Source organism: Belonocnema kinseyi, chromosome 1 (genome assembly GCF_010883055.1).
Source record: "Belonocnema kinseyi isolate 2016_QV_RU_SX_M_011 chromosome 1, B_treatae_v1, whole genome shotgun sequence".
NCBI classification, from domain to species: domain Eukaryota; kingdom Metazoa; phylum Arthropoda; class Insecta; order Hymenoptera; family Cynipidae; genus Belonocnema; species Belonocnema kinseyi.
The window spans coordinates 163,252,907-163,277,034 of record NC_046657.1 but is presented as its reverse complement, the minus strand read 5'-3'; the positions used below and the strand labels follow the sequence as shown (position 1 = coordinate 163,277,034).

Genomic DNA, 24,128 nt, shown 5'->3' with positions numbered 1-24,128 from the left:
TATTTGAAGCGAATGTCAGATTTACTTTGAAGATACTTATGTCATCAAAATACAATCACACCAGCCTATTCAATATAAAAATTGTAGATTTGATACAATAGACATCGCACCCATATTATGAAAATTAATATGTTGGTCTAATTTAATTTACTTTTCACTGCAAAAGTATCTTTTTAAGTTGACATGATATGAAGTTGGTTTTCTTCCCCACTAACAATTATTTTGAAATTCAATAATATTTATAAAATTCAAAACATCCGTGCACATAATCAATTTTATTTATGCGAATGTGGATAGGAATTTGCAACTTTAATAAACTACAAACTTAATGTTGACACACAAATCAAATTACTCATAAGACTATTTAAAAAATTATAAGTTTATTGCGTCGGTAAGTTTTTGTGGGTAAGAATTGAAAATTTTCAAATAGATTAAAAAAAAAGTGTGATTAATTTTAAAATAATTATGCAAGACTCAAAAGTGATTTCATTCCTAAAATTATTAAAAGGTTATAAATGTACTGCGTCTTTAATTTTTTTCGCTGATTATTTGTATGTATTAATCTACTTAAAATCAAATCATTTCGAATTTTTTTAACCGTAAAACATTTTTGTGAATAATAAAAAATAAATATATGACTGCATAAAAAAAGTCATAAGCTTTAAAAGATGCTTAAAAATACAATTATTACATTTTCTTGCTAATTTTAAAAAATGTTATGCGTTTATAAAGCAAAATATTTAAGGAAAAAGAATTCAATAACGTTTTTAAATAGTTTATTGAGAAAGCATTTTATTTTATAAAAGAATAATGAAAAAATTGACAATTAGAATTTTTTCAAATAAAAGAATTGAGAATGCAAGGAGGAAGCAAATAAATATTTTCCATACGACCACCGTGAGACCCTATCACTTTTAACCTGCAAATTCTTGCACCAAACGTTTCTTTGCAGAATTCTTTTTTCTTCTGATTTCGAAGTATTTTATACTTGAAATAAAAATGAAATGTCGAGCACTTTTTTAAATGGGTAATATTTAAACTAGCGATAAATTCTTTATTTACATATTTTAAATTATTTTTGCTTGGATTTGTTATTTTAAATAAAAAACTGAATTAAAAAGTACTATCACTGAGGTTATTTAAGCGGTTTTCAACTCAAAAGTTATTAATTTTTTGTAAGCCTTAGATCGTTTTAAAGTGGATTACATTTTTAAAGAAAAAAGTATTGAGCCCTTTGTAAAATAAGTGAAGCTCAATTATTTTTTGCATATTTTAAATTGTTGTTTTAGAAAAGCAATTCCATATTCAAATCTTAGTAAACAATGCGTGATCAAAGCATTCGATAAATTAAAAACTTTGTGGTTTATGTAAATTTTCGTATAGCAGAACATTATTTTTTGTCATTAATGTTATTAAAGAATTTTTGTACACGCAACTTTTCTTTATTATTCGTTACCTTTGGGTCGTTTTTAAGCGTTTTAAATTTTCAGAAACAACAAGTGTTAAGTCCCTTGTTAAATAAGTGAAGCTTACTTCGCTTTTTCACATATTTTATATTATTGTTTAAGAAATTTTATTTTTCATTAAAAATTGAGTAAGAGAGTATTATATACAATAAAAGAGTTGGATAAATAGAAAATGGCGCATTTTATGGAGAATTTTTGTTTATTGTTTATTTACCTTTAGGTATTTTATAACATTTTAAAATATAATGAGAAAACAAAAGTATAGAGCCTTTTTTGAAATAAGTAAAATTCAATTTCAAAATTTTTATAAATAAAAAGTGGTATATTAAAGTCTCTCGACAATTTTCAAGTTTCACCAGAAAGATGTTTTCTTAAAAGAAACACTGAGTTCCACAAAGCTTAATTTGAAGATGGTTGAGAATCACCATACGACTTCGTACGACACTGCCTTGAAATTCTTACTCAAGCTTTTGTCAGCGAGATCCAAGTGCTTCGATATCGAAGTCGGTAGAGCGCGCGGTTGTTAGGACACTAGTTTTAGGTAGTTTAAGGTAGGGATCGAATCCTCATTGAACTCGATTTTTCATAGAGATTAAGCGTGCGAATATATTTGTAAGTAAGCAGTGTGCGAGAAGTACGTGTTTAAATGCATGCGCATTTTTATGGTAAAAAAAACACAATAGAAATACTGTTGTTTTTAATACTAGTGCATATTATGAATGGTAATAATATAAATTTATTTAAATGATAAATATTTTTCAGGGTGGCTAAGAATCAAATTAATTGCAACAAAGTAAACGCATTTACTGGAATCCTATTTCTTTCCAATAAGAAAATATTCTTCAACAGTAGTACTTTTTATTTAAACCAGGCGTAATTCTTTGTGCATCCAAAGAAATGAATTCTTTGGCTATACTTTCTTGATTCAATTAAATATGTCTTACATTAAAAAAAATGATTTATTCGATTCAAAAGGTATAGATTGGTTAAAATATTATTAGTTGGTCAAAGAAATAATTATTTGATTCAATGAGTTCGATTCTTTAAATTGATTTGGACGACTTTGAATCGATTAAACTTTCCATACTTGCATACGTATTTAGGTTAATTCAAGTCAAAAAAGAAATGATTGAATTGAAAAAAATAATTGAATTGAAAATATATCCATTTGTCACAAAGAGTTCATGCATTTATACCAACAAAGTATTTCTTTAGATCAAGAAGATATTGTGTTTACATAAATATCTATATCTTCAGTTGAAGGAAATTTTTTATTTTATTACTATAATTTAATTATTTATGAAAAATAAATGCTAATTTCAACGAAGTGATTATTTTAAATCAGCATTTATTAATGTGGCGTAATTTTTTAAGATGAAATACTTAGATTAGAGAAATATATTGTTAAATTCAATATCCATGTTTTTGGTTTTCAGAAACATTTGTTTGGCATTTATGGTAAGTGTTAAATACGGCTTTCCGTCTTAAAATTTTTATGTAGCGGTAGCGTCGTGGTCATCGCTGTGGACTTTCCACTTGGCGGACATAAGTTCGATTCCTGCTGGAGGTGGAATTTTGTTTGAATTTTTCTGTTTCGGGTTTATCAAGATTTTTAATTACGTGATTTATTTAAATTCAATAAATTGTTCATTTAAGTAAATATGTACTGTAAGTGAAGTACGCACTACTTTATTACACACGCGCATAGTATAGGCCAAAGAAATATTATTTTAAATCAATGAGATATTTATTTGCTTTAAATATTAAAAAATATGATGTGAGGAAATAGCTTTTTGAGCCCATAAAATATCTTCTAGACTTTAAAATATATTTGTTTCCATCAGTTCACATTTCTTTATTAAAAAAAATATATATTGATTCCCATTCATAAAACATTCATTTGGAGCCATCAGTCATTTATTTAGTTTAAAATGTACTTTTTTCTCCAATTTATATTTCTTTTATTCCAAGAAATATTCCTCTTCAATCAATAGATTGTACTTTTAAATCAAAAAATGTTAACTAAATCCTATTAAAATTTCTTTGATTGAAACAAATAATTATTTTCCATCAACGTGCTGATATTTATTTGCCTATAATAAATATCTCTTTAAAAATGAATAGGAGTTTCAGTTACTTCAGCCAAGTGAAATTCATTTGATACAAGTAATCATTTTTTTCAGTGTAGGAATTCTCAAAGACGCGTCACTGAAGCTTTATGCAGGAACTGATTCTAAATTTTCCTGAACTTTACCTGGAATTTCAGCCACGGTAACTACATCAAACTCCAGTCTCATGTTTCAGATAATTCTGTTATAGTTTAGGAGCTTTCAGTTACACTACCCGAAAATTTCAAAACGTTGCAAATTTGTTAGGTTGGATAAATTTTTTTATATAAAACATGTATTCTATATTTACCCTCAAAATTTAAGTAGCAAGAAAATATAACTGGAGGTAATACAAACGACTTCTTATGGGTCTATTGTAGAATAGGACGTACACATAAACTTCGCTCGTGTATCGTCTTACTATAATTTATATTTTTGAGGAAAATATATTCTGCAAATTAAATCGAAATTAATTAACCAAACAATATTATCTCTAATTTACAAACCAAATTTATACAAAATATTTTTATATTTTTTATACGTAATACTCGTATGTAACTTTGTTTTTAATTTAAATTTCCAACTAGAAAATAATAATTTTCATCAAGAAAGAAAAAAAAAACTAATTTTTAGCTAAATAGGTAAACTTTTAACCAAGGGAATTGATTTTCAACTAAAATCTTGCAAAAAAAATCATTTCTCAACAGAATGGTTTAACGAAAATTTTCAAAAAGAAAAGTTGAATCTTGAAACATAGAAGATTAATTTTTATTCAAATATAAGCATTTTCATCCAAGAAAGATGCTATTTCTACTAAAATTAATAATTTTTTTAACCAAATAGATAAAGTTTTTAAAAAAGTAGTTGAATCTTTATCAAAAAAAGATTTCAATTTGATTTTTTAGCGTGAAAATATGAGTTACTAATAAAAAAATACATTTTCTGTGAGGTTAGTGAAATTTTCTACCCGATAATGTGAAATTTTAACAAAACAATTGTATTTCTAACAAAACACAAACAGATGACTTTTGGAAAAAATGATTGAATCTTAAACCAAACTGTGGTATTTTAATCGAAAAAAGATTTAATTTCTAATACAAAAGGATACATATATTTTTTAAATAAACAGCGAATTTATATAAAAATAGTTGAATTTTTGACCAAAAAAGATTGTAGTTTGGCTTTTCAGCATCAGAATTTGCGTTTTAAAAAATAAGTAAATTTCCTACGAAATAAGTTGAATTTTAAACTCAAAAAGACGAATTTTTCTCACAGAAAGTAAATTTTAAACCAAAAAGGTTGACCTTTTAACAAAATTGTTGAGTTTTTAAAGAAATAATGAAATTTATAACTCAAAAATTAATCTTGTGGCGGAAGCGACTGAAAAAATATACAAAGTAAATAAATTAATAACAAAACTATTATATCAGGGTTACCTCGAAAATTAATTTTTAATTTTGTGGAATTTTCCAATAATCAATTTCTCATTTGCCCCGGCCATATTGATATTCATAGAGACGAATCCTAAGCTTGTAACATTTTTAAGCCAGTATCTTTTATAAACCAAATAAAACAATTCCAAAATAAAATTGAAAAAATTTCAAAATTATTCTTCTTCACAGTTATTTAAAGATATGGAGATTCTATGACTTTTACACAAGTTTTCTTATTTAAATCCGTGACTTTCACCTGACTAATCAAATTCCCTGACCTTAAAAAAATCGTTGTTAGCTAGGCTCGTTCTTTACTAGCAGTGTTAGTTTGGCGTGTGTTTTAGACACAATTTAAATTTTTGTACAATTTCTGTCAGTCATTTTTTGCATTTAGGAGTTCCAAAATATTATGTACAAGAATAAAGGAACAAAGTATCTCGAACCTGCCAATTACTACTCTGTAACGATAACTTATATTTCTGATGCCCTATAGGAATTTTTAGGAAATTATTTCTAGTTTTCAGAAAACGCTTCTTAATCTGAATGGAATGTACTAAATTTACTATAAAAGTTACTGAATTTCGTTTTCAGCAACCTAATTTCGTAAATTTCCGTTACTTTAGTATCTTAAACGTGACAGAATTTTTCAAAAATTACTAACAGTGAACCATCACCAAGGTTAAATAGAAAATTGTGGAAACGGAAAATAAAAATACCTAACAGCGGTAAATAAAAACCTTTAAACGGTAAACAAAAATAAAAAACAGCAAATAATGTGCCATAAAAACAGTCAATCCTCAGCATCGCATATAACAAGCTAAGCAATGATAAAAACAAGTACTTGTGTTTTCAATTATTATTTGAAAACGCGAGGTACTTCAATTTAACCTAGAGTTTGAATTTTAAAATCTATTCACAAAAACTGGATTTTAGTATGCGCAAAATTATAATATTTTATTTCTTTGAGAATACCATAGAATATGTGATACAAACGGATGTGCATTTGCAACAATTATTCTGTATTAATAAAAAATGAACTATAAAAATTCATTAAAGACAACTTTTTATCACATGAATTTCAGGATCAAGTAGTAGAATGAAAAGAGAGTTTCTCGTTTACTATAAATAATGGCATTTCCACTAATAAAAATATCCATTACATCGAAATTAATGAATCCTAATAAGAATAAAAAATAATTATATTCTGTGGAAAAAATATTATCTATATTATTATCGTTTTTCGATCATTGTCGTTCTTCAAGTGACAACGAAAATTTGTTTCAAAACTACACTTATTTAATTTTTAATTAAAACACCTTTCTTGGAAATTTCAAAGATTGAGGTTGTTGTTGATAGGAGAGGATGGACGATTCACTAGTTTCGAGTTTACTTCAATTAAGTCTTTATTTGAAAAATTCATAAATGGATTCTAATAAGACTGATCGGGTATTGATCAGGCCTCGATCAGGTTTCTCGATCGGCAATCCCGGCCTGGCTCCAGTCTGTGCGTGTGATTCATTCGCGACCTGGCCCTATGAATGATTCCCTACCTGGCCCGGTCTGGCCCTGATCGGGGCCTTATAAATATTTCTGCATAATTAATAGTGAAACTTAGCAACAAAACTACATTAATAACCTGAAAAAAACACAAAAGGCCATAAAAGGTCAGGAACAACCCCTAACAACGGTGATTGAAACAGCTATGAACATGGGTTAATAGCAAATGTTAGTAACAAATAAATGGTCAGTAAGAGCCCTTGACAACGGCCAATGATAAAACTAAGAGAAAATAAAGATCTACAATGTGAAGTTAATATTTAAAATGAGAAAAATTACATTAATGATCAAATAAGAGTGAAAATCTGTATTTTTAAAATAAATGAAAACATACGATTTCGTTGCATGAGTAGCATATTGTAACTCTTGTGTTAGAGTATGCTCAGTTCACTCGTAATATTCTTTGAATTAATAGTATTTTTATACTTAAAGTCTGAAAAACATTCTTAAAATATATATTTTGTCATGATATTTAGCTTACAAATCATAAAAATATAAGGGAGGATAAAAATTTTAATGTTAATTTAGTTTTACGATTATGTGGTGCATTATCCGTAGGAAAAATTGTTAAGCTTGAAAAAGAAAGAGAAAAATAGTCGACTGAGAATTAAAAGCAATTATCAAGGTCTGTAATAACCATCAAATTAAGGTTTTTGAAATATCTAAAAATTGAATAATTTCTTATTGATTTTTTACTAATCAAGTGTTCAATAAAATAAAGTAGTACTGAAAATTATGTATTTTTGGTAACTTTCAACCATATTTGGAAAAATATATGCTGTCACATATTCAGAAAATAACCTAATGAACGCTGGCGATGATTTAAAAATATTTCATTACATTTCATTTTCAAATTTAAGTTTCAAAAATGCAAAAATTTTATTTTTTCAACGAAATAGGTATAAAAAATTCCAAAATATGATTTTTGGAGAATATTTAATATCGACAAAAGTGGATTTAGAACCGTTAAGCTTTCCCTGCTAAAATTATGTGTGTGAATTTAGCAACATTTCGCAATTAATTCAGTAGATGCTTGTAGATTTCAAATATACAACACCAAATTAAACAGTGTTCGATATTTATATGATGATAATAAAAAATTAATTAATTGGACACTTACCTCGGCAGGAAAAGCGTAGTTGTTGACACGATGCTCCGAGCCGTGCGCATTGTCCATTCCGTAATGGATGTAAATTTCTTCGAATTGGTAGTGATAAGCCAGTGGTCCTCCAGTTATATTGACTCGAACTTTTGACTCCCTATCCGCCCTGAATACTAGAAACTGACCCGTATTGTGCAAATGACCAGAAATCTGAAACAGAATAGGTACAAACATTAATAAAGTCACTAAAAAGCAGTAAAGTATTCCTAAATATAAGCTAAGTCCTACAAAGTAATAGATTTAAATTTAGTTTATTAGTCCACATAACATTTACAAATATCGCTTATTATTAGCCCTAGTTTTAATAAGTTCTAACCATTATAAGTCCACTTGCTTATGACTTTTTGGCGCGTTTTAATACCTATGGTCGTTTTATTCTAATTCTTACAGTTTATTTCCATTACATAAGTCCTGGGACTTATAAGTACAAGTATTAACAGGTTTACGTGATATGTTAAGATTTCTATAATTTGTAGCTGTTAAAGAACTTTCGGCTAAATGTCTGATAAGTCCATCATTTTTATTTTACATGCCTATAAGTCCTGACTTCTTTGTTAGGTCTGACTGCGCCATCTTATTGTATAATAATAATTTGATGAAAAGCAATTATTACTTAGTAAAAAATATGTTTACCCAATTACATTCTTTTGATGATTGCTACATTATGCACGACATAATTACGTATGCAACTTTTCGGATAATTAATATGAGTCCCTGTGTCGATATCGCATTTGGCACGCGAATCACGTTCTCCCTAACCACCCCAGAACAATAGGGGGTAGTACAATTAACAATTCCGTCGTACTGAATACCTGTATTTATGTCTCGTTCGCGGCACTAGCTTGTCGCCGCTTGCAAGCACCCTTTCACCCTCTTCCTCTTCCCGGAAGCATCAGAATTTCCGAAAATTTACTCTCAATAGCCCCGTATTATCAACGTAGTGCAAACAAGCATAAATGAAAACGAAACACTCGGACCGTCCTCAAATTCAATCGCCGCTTAGTAATAGGCAATCATCCCTAATGATCAAATTTGTTAATTTTACATGGCTTTTCAAATGAGAATGGACCTCTGTTTTAATTCAATTTTGAAACTAAAGCATTCTAATTTCATTTCGATTATAAAAATATCAGCAATGCCTTTTTTAATAATACCGGGAAAATTCTGCACTCGTATAATCCGAATAGAATATTAGTTAACGGCACACATTATTCGTTCATATTCACACGCTAGGCTGTTATACAAATTAATTTTAAAAAAATCATTAATAGATCTCGAGGATTTCCGAATATTCGTTTTCATTTTAAGAAAGAAAGGATTTTTTTGAAAAATTGAAAAAGTTCACAGTAGAAGTTAATCGAAATCGGGATTTCGGAGAAGATCTATATCACAAAATAATGTAAGTTACCGCCAGGACTTTTGCCGACGTTTCTTCTCGGGTCGCTTCTCTGTGAGGTTACCTCATTATTTCTAACCGATGATGCTATAATTCAGAACCTAGCGACGTACGAGAAAATGGACTCCTCGTGCCAACTTCGCCCCACCAACCGCACCCGAGTGACTACCTCTGCCGTTCCGGTCAAGGAAATAGCTTATCAATTATCTGTCACTTTACTCGCAAGGGTTGCCTCTCTCAATTTGCAGCAGTTACAGTGTTTATAGATTCACTGTCTAGACTTCCGGAAGTGTAGACAATCATAATTTCTTATAGTTGGATTAGCTTCTGCAAAAATTTCAAACCTGTTGTCTATCGACAATATATTTTTCTGTTCTACAATTAATCCACAACGTCGCGTGAAGTAGAAGTGGATAGTTTAGTCAGTTATAAAGTATGGCGCATTATAGATAGACTTATACCACTGGCGAATAACGGACTAGTCTCGATGATTCCCCGCCACTCAGGAATTCCTCGCTAATTTCACTCCATGCTTGGGTCTTCTCCAACGTCCGCGCTCGGTCCGTATAAGGCACTCAGCAGTCCAAAGAGGAGTGTTGGTAGTAATGGCATTAATGTATGCTTTCGAAAAATAGGTCTGGTTTTTAATCAGCTAGAAATATCTTTAAATTTTGCTCAAACTGAGCCTCCGATGAATTACTTTGGCCTTGTATTTGCTTACACTATCATCGATATAATGGTCCATCTTCAATGTCCGCGCTCAATTTGAGCATGTTTCCAGAATTTCACATCCTAAGACGGTTCCTCTTATTTGTCTTGTAAAATCCTAAATTTTTCTTTGGAAGTCCTATTACTCAAGTCTGATGCCGTAAAAAATTTGACTTGTAAATTTTCATTTCATGATGTTAACTTCAGTAGGAATGCAGAATAAAAACGCAATAATCTAAAAACGAAACAAATCTAACTTTTATTAAATGCTGTATACTGTCGTGTAAAATATAAACATCTTATTCCAGGAATTTAATCAAAGTAAAGTGAGTTTCATCCTGTACATTTTTCTTCCGTAAGAGATGTGCTCCACTTTTGGATAAAATTAGTGCGATGAGCTAAGTATGAACATACCTTAACTGGGGCACATGAATCTGTCATAAGTGAAACCTCGAATATCAAGAATGACGTAACATGGAACAAAAAATATTAGGAGAAGATACAGATTCTATTATAATACGGAAATATTTATTTACACATCTCACTCAGATTAATAAATAGCAAAGAATCTTCTAATATTAAATTTCATCTCTATTTTAAGATCGGATCTCTGGGAACTTGTAATAAAATAATCAAAAAAGTACATCGCAGTAAGCTATAAAATCACCTCTTTTTAAATCCCTCAAGTACATCTTACTCTTTCTGCTGAAAGCTCGACTGCTTCCGGAAATTATTGTTCTTCATTCGACTTCAGAGAACGACCGGCGGCTATGCTCCGAGCTTATTCGTACTTTGGACATGAGAGAAGGTCTTTGCTCCCCCCCCCTCTCTATTTCATAACGTCAGGCTTAAAGCCAGCTTTGCAAAACTCCAGGAGCTGCGACGACGAATGCCGGCCAACCCTGAGGTGCTTCTCCCGAACGTTCAACTTTCTCGAGATTCGAACTTCGAAGTCGTAGAAAAAGCCGGAAGGACGTTAACCTAAAGCGGGTGTCGACAGCACGTGACTCCACGCTACTCGAAATAGCTAGAATTTATGGCGAGGTTAATAATTCGAGCTAAATATGGTAGCTTCAAGAGTAGAGCTTTTTTTTCAAGTAAGGCATTACTTGTCTTACGTCCTAATGGTGGAAACTTTGCAGGTAAAAAAAATCATTTATATTAACAGCTTCTTAGTTCTTGAATTGTATTTTAAATGAACTTCAAAATGGGGCCCCTCGAAAACTGGTTTTAACTGGGCTCTAGAAATTTGCTTTTGCTTCTCCTTCTGGCAGTTGACAGTTGATAGTTGATAGTTGATAGTTTGATCGTTGTCACATGATTTTTATAGGTGGGCCGTTCATTTTCTTGAAAAGGGAGTAGAAAGTCAAATCCACTTTAATTCGATTGCACTTTTGGAGCACAATACTGATTTTGATTTATGAATAGGTCTTAAAATCAAATCAAATAATGCTTTATACGTAGTCTCGGCCAGATAATTTGCCCGATTTTGAATCATAATATTAACTGGCTGACTTTTGTTCCGAGGTGCTGTTGAGCAAAGCTTCCGCTAGATAATGACACCGTAGACGTGAAACATGCAATATAGTTTTCGTAATCATTTTTTGATCCTAGAAATAGCGAGTCTTTACTTTACCTCTTCAAGGAAGTTTTCAAAATTTTTAATTTTATGCGTAATGATGAAAATGGAGACAAGTCTATTGTCAAGATTTCGTAAATTTTGGTTTGAAATTAGTGTCTGAGAATATATACGAGAATGTGGGTGAGGTTAAACTTGGAGAAGCAGGAAGAGAACTTCTCGCGAAAAGGGAAAAAAGTAAAGACGAAGGAAAGATGGTAAAGAGAAGGAAGGGCGTGTTAGAGAACAATTTATAAAAGCGTATATGCTTAAACAAAAATAGCTTAAAAACGTCTTGAAAAATGCAGATCCTTATAAGTGTGGACTGAACTTTAAATTTAATTTTAAAAGATAATTATAATTAAGATTGCGGTTTTCACTGTAGAGTATCTTATAGTAGCAGAAAGCAAGGTGAAAGACCCAAGCACAATGTGGAGAAAAACAACAAAATTTGATTAAAAATATATCCTAGAGATCATAGTTCATAACCGTTTTAAAATTTTCTTTATTAAATATATTCCTAATTAAATTCCAAAAAGGTCTGGAAGCACCATGGCAGTATCTCTAAGTTTAAACAGTGGAATGCAGCTAAAGAGAATTTGAAACTAAGAACCTACAAATAACCAAAATTTCTGAATACGGTCAACTAATTAGTTGGGAATTTGTGAATTTGTGAAAGGAGATATTTTCAAGCTAAATTAAATCAAGTTTGAGATAATTAAGATATTCACATCTTAAAGTAAATACATTTTAGCAAAACTTTTTGCAAGACATTCTTTGACTTTCAATCATATAATAAGGAGTCAGGAAATTTTTGCGTCTAATAAAAAAAATACAGATATGCGTCAAAAAAGGAATATTTAAATATTAAAATTTTGGAAATTAGGTCATTTAAAATTCAGAGAAATTGGACTTGTATTTTTCATAATTAACAGCGTTCAAAATTAAATAATAATCAGAGATTGAGACCTTTTAAATATGTATAATTTAAATGCAAAGCGATCAAAATTTGACAATTAAATATTGAAAACTAAATTGAATCTTTCAGAGGTAAAGCTTCTAAGATCCTAACATTTTAAACTGTCATTTCATAATAAAATTACAAGTTAACATTTAAACTGATTGGACCACTTTTTCTAAACTGAAAAATTAATGGAACAGTTTAAAAAAACCTTTATAAACATAGTAATTTTAAATAAGAAACGTTAAGAATGAAAAAATTTCTACTTTCGAACTTTGAAACTTAAACTAATGGGAAATTCATTTAAAATTGTAAACATGTTTTTCCCCCAAAAGTGTGATAATAAAACTTTTTTATGCTCAACCCCCTTAAAATTTTTAATATTTGAAGTGAATTTAAATCGCTTAAAAATTATTCATTTCTTAATTGGTAATAGTACTTTTCAAAATTTAGCGTTGTTCATGAAAAGTCAGAACTCAGAAATTGTAACTACTTAAAATTACTGAAGTTATCATTTTACTGATCCATCAGTTTCAGGTAGTTTTATTTCCATCGTCTTTTCGAATCTCAACTTTTGGTTTTTTAATTTGAAATATTGCTTTAGAAATATTATTTATTTTCGAAATTTTCAAATATAAAATATTTCTTAATTTGAAATGACTCATTTGTTTAAATCCTTAACTAAAAATCTGACCAAATCAAGATATAGAATACAAAACAATATTGCTATGATCTGCATTAATTTTTTTTTAATTGTAAAATTTTAGGATTTTCAAATGCATCTAAAATTTTTTATTATTTGATTTGTTAAAATTCTACAATTTTTTGCTTGTCAATGCATCTAAAATTAATAAATTCAAAACTATAAAGGCTTTTAATATGAAATTTTGAAATATTCAATAGTTGAATGGTCCTAAGATTTTGAACATTTAAAATTGAAACTACATTGTTGTGAAATTAAAAATTCAAAACCTCCCAAAATTAATCTGAATACTAATTTAAGAATAAGCTTAATTTCAAAGCCTTGAAGATCAATTTTTTTTTAGAATTGCACATTAGAAATCCAATTGTAAATTAAAACTATAGAAATTTTAAAGAGGATAAATATATTATTATTAGGTATCATATCATCTACTATCAACTGATATTTAAAAGGACTGGATAAATTTTTTTTACTAAACGATGTGATTTTGTAAAGTAAAAAGTCACTGTCATTTTCACAGTTCCAAACTGCAGAATTTTAAAAACTGTCATAAATATTCTGAATCTTTGAAGCTTAATTATTCTAAATACTGAGAAAATTATATGCTTTCTAGTTGGGAACTCCTGGTGCAATATTTCTCTCCCAGCTTTATCCCGAATTTCTCCCGGTTCTCCCAATTCTCCCGAGTTGGGGGCTGCCCTAATTATTAAAAAAAAAAATTAAAAATAATTTTAAAATGTGTGGGATTAAAAACTACTTTTAAATTTAAATCAATGTGTTAGGCGAAAATTGGTTAGATGTCAGGGTTTTAGATTTAGGTCGTTTTTAGATTTTTAAAGATTGTTTTCTTATTTTTGAAGGTAATCAAATTTCATTTCTCCTGAATGTATCCAATTTTCCTGCAGCAGTACTGTTAGCGTTAATTCTACATATCTTTTTTTCAAGCACAGTGAAACTTGGAAAAGCCTTTATAGTTTTCTCACACGGACGTTGGATAAAGCCCAAGTGCGCACTAAGCCTAGCGGCGAATCCCCATTTTGATGGATAGTCCCCAAAATTCTCCGCTCGCTAAAAGTACAACTCCGCTCATAATTTGGTAAAAATGACTGACTTAAAACGGTCATTACTACTTCTAGTTCCTTTCTTCATTTACAAAAGAAAGTATATCAAATAATATATTTTCCACTGGTGGCATTTCAAAGTTTGTGCCCTACAAAACCTGACATTAGCATAAGCAAAAAAATTCGAGTTCTTTGACTGCACAAAGGGCAGAGCCGATCTAAACTTGCAAAAAAAAAAAGAACACAAGAGAAAGAAAGCTCGAAAAGGCATGCTGCCTCACCAAAGACGAACGTTCGAATCAAGGGGTGTTTGTTCTATTGTTTAATTTAAGTACCAAAGTTTTAACCGTGTTAAACGGCGTATAAATTTGACTTGGCGCTTCCAGGAGAGGGGAGAAGTTCTGGTCTATCGTGGGTGGTTAGGGAACTTTAAAGCTGGCAAAGAGCGACTGGAGTCCACGATTAAAGCTAGCGAGAGGATCAGAACGACACCCCGCCTCGACTCTCGTGGTTATAGCCGAATGGCTGTGGTTTACAGCGCTGGTACCGAGATCATAGGCTGACTGAGCGCTTTAGAAAACTTTTTTATCTTTTCTGTCGTTCTTTCTCTTTCCTGTCTCTTTTTCGCTTTTCCCGCTCTTTCTTGTTCTGCAGGCACGGATCAAACAATGGTAGTGCTAGAGGGTCGAGCAGGGTTCAAAGGAGGTAGAATGCATCCGATGAGCTTGTGCCACCCTTGCGTTACCGTTTGGAGAAAAAGAGAACTGGTTGGGGGTTTGCGTGAAACCGGAGCTAAAATGCAGAGAAAGGGAGAGAATGCACGTGGTAGGGAAAATGGGATGGAAGAGACAAAGAGCGGAGACGATTCGTGTCTCATCGGTGTGAAACGCTTGCCTTTTCAACCCTGAAGAGGCTATTTACGGAAGCGACGCTACTTTACGTTCCGCGATTTGTTTTACTCTTCGAGAGTCGTACAGTACTTCACATTAATGGCCCTTAGTTTAGATAATGGTCGATTTTGGCTTCAAGTGCGCTTTTCCTGAAAAATAGTGACAGATTTGTTGGCGGAATTTGCAGAAGTTCACGCTAGAGGAGTTTACAAATAATGTTTAAAACTTCAGGGATTTAGAAAATTGAAGGCTATTTTAGGACTCGAACTTCTGTCGGTACGAGTAGCTGGAGTTGAAACAGGGATGTAAAAATAAGCACCTTAAAATGTTAAAGATTGTTTAATTTGTTTAGATTTGTGTAAAATTTGACCCCCCCCCCAGTTTTTGTCATTTGGAATGAAAATTCAAAAAGTGGGCACATTTTGAATATTTTTAAGACCACTTTTTTAAAAATTCAAAAATTCTCTATACGGTTTTTCATAGAATTCAAAAACTTTTATAATTTATCGTTATGACTTTTTTTGAAAAATCATACATTTTTAGAGTTATAGCATTTTCAAAATCCAGAAAAACAAACTAAAATCAACGATTTAAGCCAAACAACGCATGATACGAACAAAAGTATGTAAGAGAAAAACGTTGCTTTTTGAAAGCCCTAAAAGATTATTATAACAACTTTTTTAATTTGGTTAAAAAGTTGAAAATTCAAAATTTGATCGTAGAAAGAATTTTGGAAACCACCTTTTTTTCAGATGTATAAATTCTATGCTTGATTGTTCATAGTACTTTAAAACTTAAACAATTTATCTACATGAATTTTTTCTATAAAAAGAAAATTATCAGAGTTAGAGCATTTTCAAAATCCAGAAAAACAAACTAAAATGAATGATTTAAGCTAAAAAACGCATGATACGAAAAACAGTCTGTGAGAGAAAAACGTTGCTTTTTGAAAGCCCTAAAAAATTATGATACCAACTTTTTCAATTTGGTCAAAAAGTTGAGAATTCAAAATTTGATTGTAGAAAAAATAATGAAAAATCCAAAAATTCCATTTTTTGGTCAAACTATGCTAGATACAAAAAAAAATGAAAAAACTCATATTGCGCACCCTGGAGAGAACTACAAATTAAGAATGAATCACTTTTCGATAGCACAGAAAAGACAAAAGAGGACATAGGCTCCTATGTAGGACCCTGTATAGGTTCCAGTATTAGACTTTATACAGATGCGCAGCAGTTATTATTTAATCATGAAAAACAATATTAAAAATAAAAAAATTATAAAAACAAGGAAATAAGAATTAGAATTATTCTATTTTTATGCATATTATGAATTGTAATAATATACATTTATTGAAATGATACATGTTTCAGAGCAGCTTGGAATACAATGTAAAGCAAGAAAAGGAAGTTATACCAAAATAATCATGATAAATACAATTTGCTTTTTATTTTTCAATTTTTTAATAAGTAATCTCTGGCAGAATTACATAAAAAATGTATTATAATTGATATAAAAGTGTTGCGTATAATGTAGAAAAGTTGATAGGTTCGACGAATCGAGTACGAAGCACGAGATACGTGATGAGAATGTGTTCGTTAAAGCCAAAAGAGCTTTAACAAAAGAGAGTTCAAAATCACAAAATTACAGTTGTCGGTCCGTTCACATTCGATTTTAAAAGCTCTGTGCCCGAATGCGGAAGAAATGCAAAGACTAAGCGCGGAGTGTGACTGCCGTCAGCCGCGTGCAATAGGTGCGCTCAAACATTCGAGCTAAGCTTTTTTTAAGGAAAGAGAATTCACAATCGCAAAATTACAGTGGTGAATGTTTTGAGTGTAAATTTCAAAATGTTTGTGCAAGAATGTTGGAAAATATAAAGTCCGAGCGCGTAGCGCGAGGTAAATATATAATCGAGCGCGAAGCGCGAGAATCAACAGTCGCGTGCCGAAAATAGTAGTGCAGAATTTTTAAATTTCCGAAAAAATCAAATTTATTGAGAATACATTGCAGACATAAAAGATTATTCTTACAGCAAACAGGTTATACAATATTTTCTTGCGGTAATTTTAAAATTTGGAAATTTTCTATTCCATGAAAGTTTACATTTCAGCAATTTATTATTTCTGGGAATTCGAAATTTCAGCTATTTAGTATTATCACGAATTTCGAAATTCGGTAATTTACTATATTCGAGAATTATTTTTTTTTAATCTAGGAAACAATTTGTTTACATTCGATATTTGTTAATACAATTAAGATCATTGATATCCATTCCTGGATTCTGATAAGATTTCTCATTATTTCAAATTATACCAAATTAATATATGAAGAATGTGCAAACGAAAAATAGCGACCATTTTAAAAAAATAAAAAATGATCAATTTCAATAGGAAATTCTTTCCTTTTAAGAAGAACTAAAAAAAGTTTTTTTCCTCATTTACAGGGTGGCCGTTTTAATCATATAAAAATATTTCTGATCATTTTTCGGGTATTTTCTGGTTCGCAAACATTCTTCATGATCAACGAAATCGAGAAATTCGAACTCTAAAGCTGAAAAATTTTGCATTTGATGTAATAAAAACTAAGCTGAAAATCATTCGAAGCAATTTTAAGCTGGAAATTTAAAAAATGGAACGATTACATTTTTGTTATAAAAGGAGCAATTCTTAAATTAAAAGTTAAATTATTTTCATTTTGAATTGTTTAAAGATCCATAAAAAGCTTAAAAATTTCATGTCGAAATCATAAAACATCGACTTGTGACTATACATTGATTCCAATTTTTAATTATTTTGAAATTTTTTCAGAAGTTGGAAGCATCTTTTAAAACGATACAAATTCTTCCTTTATATTTTCCGTAAATCTTACAAAATTCAATAGATTTCTTTAAAATATTCCAGATTTATTTGTGACCATTTTGGAACTCTTTTCACATTTTTTAAAACATTGCCTGAAAAGTATCGTATCAAAATAAAATAACATTTTTCAATTTTTGTATGTATTTTAAGAAAATCATTTTTTTAAATCTTTAAACAAAATTTTTTTATTTTTTTTTAAATTCTTAAAAACCTTTTAGTTTTTATAATTTGCAAAAATATATATTTTTTGTTTTACATTTTAAGCTTTGAGTTAAGTTTAGTAATAAATTTTTTATTTATAACTATTGATTTTAAATTAAAAATGAAATATTTCTAAGTAATAAACAATTGTAATTTTTTTGAATTACATTATTTGAAATTTTCAAATTTTAGACTACAACAATATTTTGAATTTTATAAAAGGCTTTAGTTATGAATATATTATTTTAAAGTTATTTAATAATTGATAATAATTTATAAATATTCAATCGTGCGTTTACATTTGTCTAATAAGGCTTTTACATTGAAATAGTTTTATATTTTAAGTCTATAAAACTGCATTTTAGCATTCTTTGAATAAAAAATGTACGCTTAAAAATTCAAATTTAAAATAAAAAATTTTGCAAGTGAAATATTTTCGAATGACGAATTGTAAACTGAATGATATCAAAATTGAATATGATAAAAATTTAACGGCTTATTTAAGAAACTGTTGAAAGCAAAATCGGACAGATTTTTTTTCGAAAAATTTGGGAAATTCTCAGTAAAAAAAAAATTTACGGCCATTTCTCGGTTTTTCCAATTCTCATAAAATTCCCGGTCATTTACGGGTTTCTCGGTCTAGCGGCTAAGATGTATTTCAACATATTTACTTCTAGACATTTTTAAAAATTGTCCTGAAAACACATGGAAAACGTCTAAAATTTTAGAATTAATATTCTTAAAGAAGCGTAGTTTTAGAAATTAAATTAAAAACTCTTATGAAATATTTCATCAAATGATGACAAAATGAAAAAAGCACTACTATCATTAATTTTAGATTTCCAAGAAGAATTTTATGGAAAATCAAAATACCCTCCATTCAATGTCAAATTATAATCAATATGGTATTATGACATTTACTTTATTCCTTTTCTTTCATTTTATTTTTGCATTTCTTGTCATTTGAAAAAATTTGCATTATAAAATGTTATGTCTGGGATCAAGCATCGAGATAAATATTTCTTTCATTTTTGGATTATACTGCCATACAAATATCTTTCGCTATTCGTAGCATTTTATGAAGGAATTGAAAAGAGAAGAATTTTCTTTCATCAAAAACGAGACCTGAAGGTTGAACGTCCATTGAAATATGATTTAGAAAAACTACGTGGGGTTTTACAACTTCAGTAACGTTTTTATACCAACACTCATATTCGTAAAATAAGTATAAAATTTCTGTTACAAAAAATACTAAAAACCTTTTGAAATCTCGAGAGTGAAAAAAGGAAGAATGATGCAAGCGGCTTTTGTATACTTTTTTAAAGAGAAATAATAAACGATTATTTATTGCAGTATTTTAAATTAAAAAATAGAATGATCAAAATATCTTATTCTTATTCTTTTAATTAGAAAAATTGTCGGAAAAAATCTCTGTAGAGCATTGAATGTGAAAGCTCTTGTAGTTTGTCAGCCAAAGAAAATCTGAAGTAATGTTTGCCTAATGGAAAATTACTGTTTCAAGCGTCTTCAGTTACAGCTGCGGGGGCAGTTGAGACTGAGAAATAGAGCATTATGAGAGGGAGTCGGGTAAATAATAATTCTATAATAGAATTAAAGAACTTGCCGAGGAAAAATTATCCAATCCAACAAAGAAGAGAAAGGCTGAAAATTAAAAAAAAAGTTGAGATCTGTTTTTGTAAACCATGACTCAATGCTTGATTTTATAGATTATCTTTAAATATTTAAAGCAGTAATTTATTTTCAATTAATGAAGACGGGAAGTGCAATTTACACTGAGTGAATTATTAGTTATAGAAAACAGAAAAATTTAATGGAAAAATTAAATAATATCTACTCTAACAACATAAAATTTGACTGAAAATCAAATAAATATAATATAAAATATAAATATAATAACAAATATAACGAAACAACTGCCCACATTGTACATTTACTCTAAAATAAATTCTTTTGCTATGAAATAATATGTAAATCATATGATCAACATGTGTCAATAATTAAAATTATTTTCTAAGACTATCGTTCTAAATAAACACTTTAAAATTCAGATATACGAAACAAATCTATTTTTTGCTTTTAAAGGCACAAGCTGGAGTCTGGAAATGTTAGGAATCACAGTTTCTGAAAAAAATGTTTTCATTTAAAACGCTAAAAGAATGATTATATTTTTTATACAATTTGTTATTATTAACACTTGATAATTACTTTTTAATTTATTTCTCGAAATATCTAAAGAAAAATTGTTTAAGAAATTTATATAATAAAATGAACCTTTGAAACTAAAATTTCTACAGTTCATTATTTATTTATAAACTTCTTAAAAAACATAATTTTTGCTATTTACATTCTTTCATATTCAGTTTTACCTATTGATGATACGATCCCCATAATCTTCAAATTGTCCAATAAATTATCATCAATATTATATAAATAAAATTTAATTTAAATATGAATATAAATATTTTACAAAGAATTTCAACATAAAGTTGTGAAGTTTCGGAGATTACAAATTCCTCAAATTTTTATTTTTTGTTGTCTAGTTTTTTTATTGGAAAATAGTTTTTTTTAACAAGAATCTTAATCAAGAATTGTAAACTCCAATAATTTTAGTTTACGTTAATCATTTACATGGGAAATGGTTATTTTAAATCAGAAATTATTATACTTTTAATATTACACATTTTTAAACAATTTACTTTTTCATGGTTAGTTAGCCTTTCTTACGTTTCAACGGGTTTTAAACAAAAATCCATAGATTTTTGAGAGTTATGATTTTTTAAACAATTTTAAGTAACACTAACATTTTAAAACAAAAATTTCAAATTCTAAAACAAAACTCATCATACCTAATTTGAAAAAATTTAGAATCTTTTAGCAATTTTGGATTATGTTTGCGATTTTCTTCGATAATTGTTTTGTTCAAAAGGAAAATTTTATTTCAAAGAAGATTCACATATTTGAACAATTTTAGGTTATGTTAGAGTTTTACACATCAAATTGGTATTTTGAAGCAATAATAATTATTATTTGAACAAGATTAAGCATCTTTTGACAATTATTGATTATTTCAGGGTTTTCAGTTGAAATTTAATATTTTTAATTAGAAAAATATGTATAAGATATTTCAAAGAAGATTAAGAAATGTTCACAATTTTAGGTTATGTTATCCTTTGACACCAAAAATTAGTATTTTAAAACTTAAATCATTATAATGAAAAACAATTTAGATTTTTTCAACAATGTTTGATTATATAAGTGTTTTTCGTAAAAAATTGGTATTTTAGGGAATAAAAAAACCATGCATTTCAAAGAGCGTTAAAAATGCTAAAAAATTTAGGTTATGTTAGCTTTTTACACCAAAACCGTGCTATTTAATTTTTTTCAAAATGTTAATTTTAATGAAAATTTATCAAATTTAGCAATTACAGATGATATTAGCACTCTACACCAAGAAATCGTGTTTTTAAATCAATATCATTATATTTCGAACAAAATTTCAATTTCTGAATAATTTCATATTATGTTAGTTTTTTTTGTTGAAAATTATTGAAATTTTCTAAAAACGCATTATTGGATTTAAAAAAATATTTACAATTAATCAACGACTCTAGGTTCTGTTCGTTCGTTTCACCTAAAATTTTTATTTCGGACAAAGAATCATTATATATAAATAAAATTCTTTTTTTAAACAATAAAATTGATGAGCTTGAAAATATTTGAATTCTTTTAAGGTTTTTCGGCAGAAATTTATATTGAAAAATCATTAGGCTTAACAAAATAATCGTAAATTTTTAAAAATCTTAAGTGACGTTGGAAGTTTCCATCGAAAATTGAAATTTTTAAACGAAAACCGTTATAATTCGAATGAGATTTACAATCTTTTGATAAATTTGGATTACGTTCGCGTTTTCATCAGAAATTAGTATTTTTATTTGAAAATGTTATATTCCAAAGAAGATTCAGAACTTTTTAAATAAGATTTACACTTTTGGTGCAATTTTAAGTTATGTTAAAATTGTTCGTGCAGAAATAGTTGGTTTGTCATCTGCAATAATTTTTTTTGTTATGTTGCGTTATTATTTTTCTTATCAAGCGGCTATTAATAATGGAAAATTATTAAATTCAAAAGAACATTTGCAATATTGGAACAATATTTTTTTAACAGAAATATAGTTTTTTATTTACTAGTCTGTAATAAAAATGGGTTTTATTACCAAAGTTTACTTTGCTTCTTTATTATGATAAATAATAGATACTACGAAATACTAAAAATTTTGCATTGATGTTTTTATTTTAATTTATAAATGACGTGAAATTCCCAGTATATCTAAATCGCCTTCCCTTAAGAAAAAGTTCTTTCACCTTCTAGAAAAGTTCTGAATTCAAGAAATAATTCTGACTTTTATAGAAGCTCGTTATTCGTATAGCGCACAACGTGGCTCACTTTCGTATGCAGACTGTGTTTCTCTAACACGGGAGAAGTTTATGATCAAACCATCGTTCTGCCCTCTGTTTTCCAGCGATAAGAACCTAAGGTAAGTCGATCCCTGAAAAGTTATGGCTCATCGCTCTGAGGCTAATCGATTCTGACTGCCAAATAAATTTTTAAACGCCCTAAGAGATTAAAAAATGTCTTTCCTGGACAAGAAATACAAGATGAAAAGTAGCCAGTGATGAGCATGGTTTAAAGTCATCTGCCCCCTCCCCTACGTACTTTTTCCACGATTCCCATAACTTCCTTATACCCCTCTCATTTCATATTACTTCTCCTTGCTCCATTCCTATCATTTTCCCTAAGTTGTGAGATTTGATATTTCAGTGTTGAGTGATGAGTGATGAGTAGTGACTGGTGAATTGTGATTGACGATTTGTGATTGGTGATTTGTGATTGGTGATTTGTGATTGATGATTGACCAGTGATGCGTGGTGAGTGGTGAGTAATGAGTGGTGAGTTGAAAGAAAGTTTGAAGGACGGATAGACCAACGGACAGCCGACCCCGGCTTTTGCAGCTCGAAACTACAAAACTCTAATAAAATTAATAGGTAATAAACTGTTTCACGAAAATTGTCAAGAAAGCGAATTTTACATTAAATCAAAGTATTTAAAATCTTCATTTTTGCACAATTCATGTAAAAATAATTTAGAAGGGAATTGTATATTTTAAATCACGTCGGGATTTTCGTTCTTGTTAAAGTCGAATTATTTTCCACATCAGTAAAATAATTAAAATTTATGAGAAGGATGCCCCAAACCTACAATTATGATTATTCGAGTTATGGTCTTTCAGCACTATTAAATCTCCTCTGTTATATATTATTCTTAAGCCTGAAATAAAAGACTTTTCTTAGATGGGAAATTTCGAAGATGGAACATCAGCTAAGGAATTATGGGATTTATATCTCAGTGACTTTTCCCTCCTAGAGTGAGCATTTATCAACTAGAGTATTCCATCTTCATTTGTAAGGGATGGAAAGTTGAAAACGACTAGCTTTTCGGTTCACTTTTCTCACTGGAGTCGTATGGATCCCACTGGAGATAAAAAAACTAGTGTCGGCAAAAGAAGGATTGACAAATTACCCTGTGTTTGTCCACATGCACTGGTCTCAGGTGAGGGTCGAAGAGCAACTTATCCGGCTCAATGTTGATGGGACTTTGCCGTCTGCCTTTACTGCACAGAGACCACTGTGGATTTATGAGACCCCAAAAGGAAGGACCTGCAATTACAAAAAAAGAACGTGTTACATTTTGGAATAATTAGAATATCTTGAAATGAAAATAAATGCTCAGGCTTAATTCTAGGGTTACCACCTGTAATTTTTACAAATTTTGTGGATATTTCTTTTAGTACACTGTACCTTCCTGTAGGGAATAAAATTATTTGACGAAAAATTAACAAAAGTAGCGAAAGGAGAAGACATAGTGACATTTGCGTAATGTTTCATGTTATTTTGCACACGGAAATAAATATCTATTAAATTGTATAG

General features: G+C 29.3%; 1 protein-coding gene across 1 annotated transcript in view; it reads right to left on the bottom strand.

Moving 5' to 3' along the window:
• Positions 1 to 23,860, bottom strand: part of LOC117171836 (carbonic anhydrase-related protein 10-like) — a 201,710-nt gene extending 177,850 nt beyond the window's left edge. Inside the window, exons 1-2 of the mRNA XM_033359474.1 lie at positions 23,722 to 23,860; positions 7,685 to 7,876 (exon numbers count right to left, since the gene is read on the bottom strand). Coding sequence (XP_033215365.1) covers positions 7,685 to 7,741 — 57 coding nt within the window. The 5' untranslated portion in view covers positions 7,742 to 7,876; positions 23,722 to 23,860. The remainder of the gene's footprint in view (positions 1 to 7,684; positions 7,877 to 23,721) is intronic.
• Between the last annotated feature and the right edge of the window lie 268 nt (positions 23,861 to 24,128).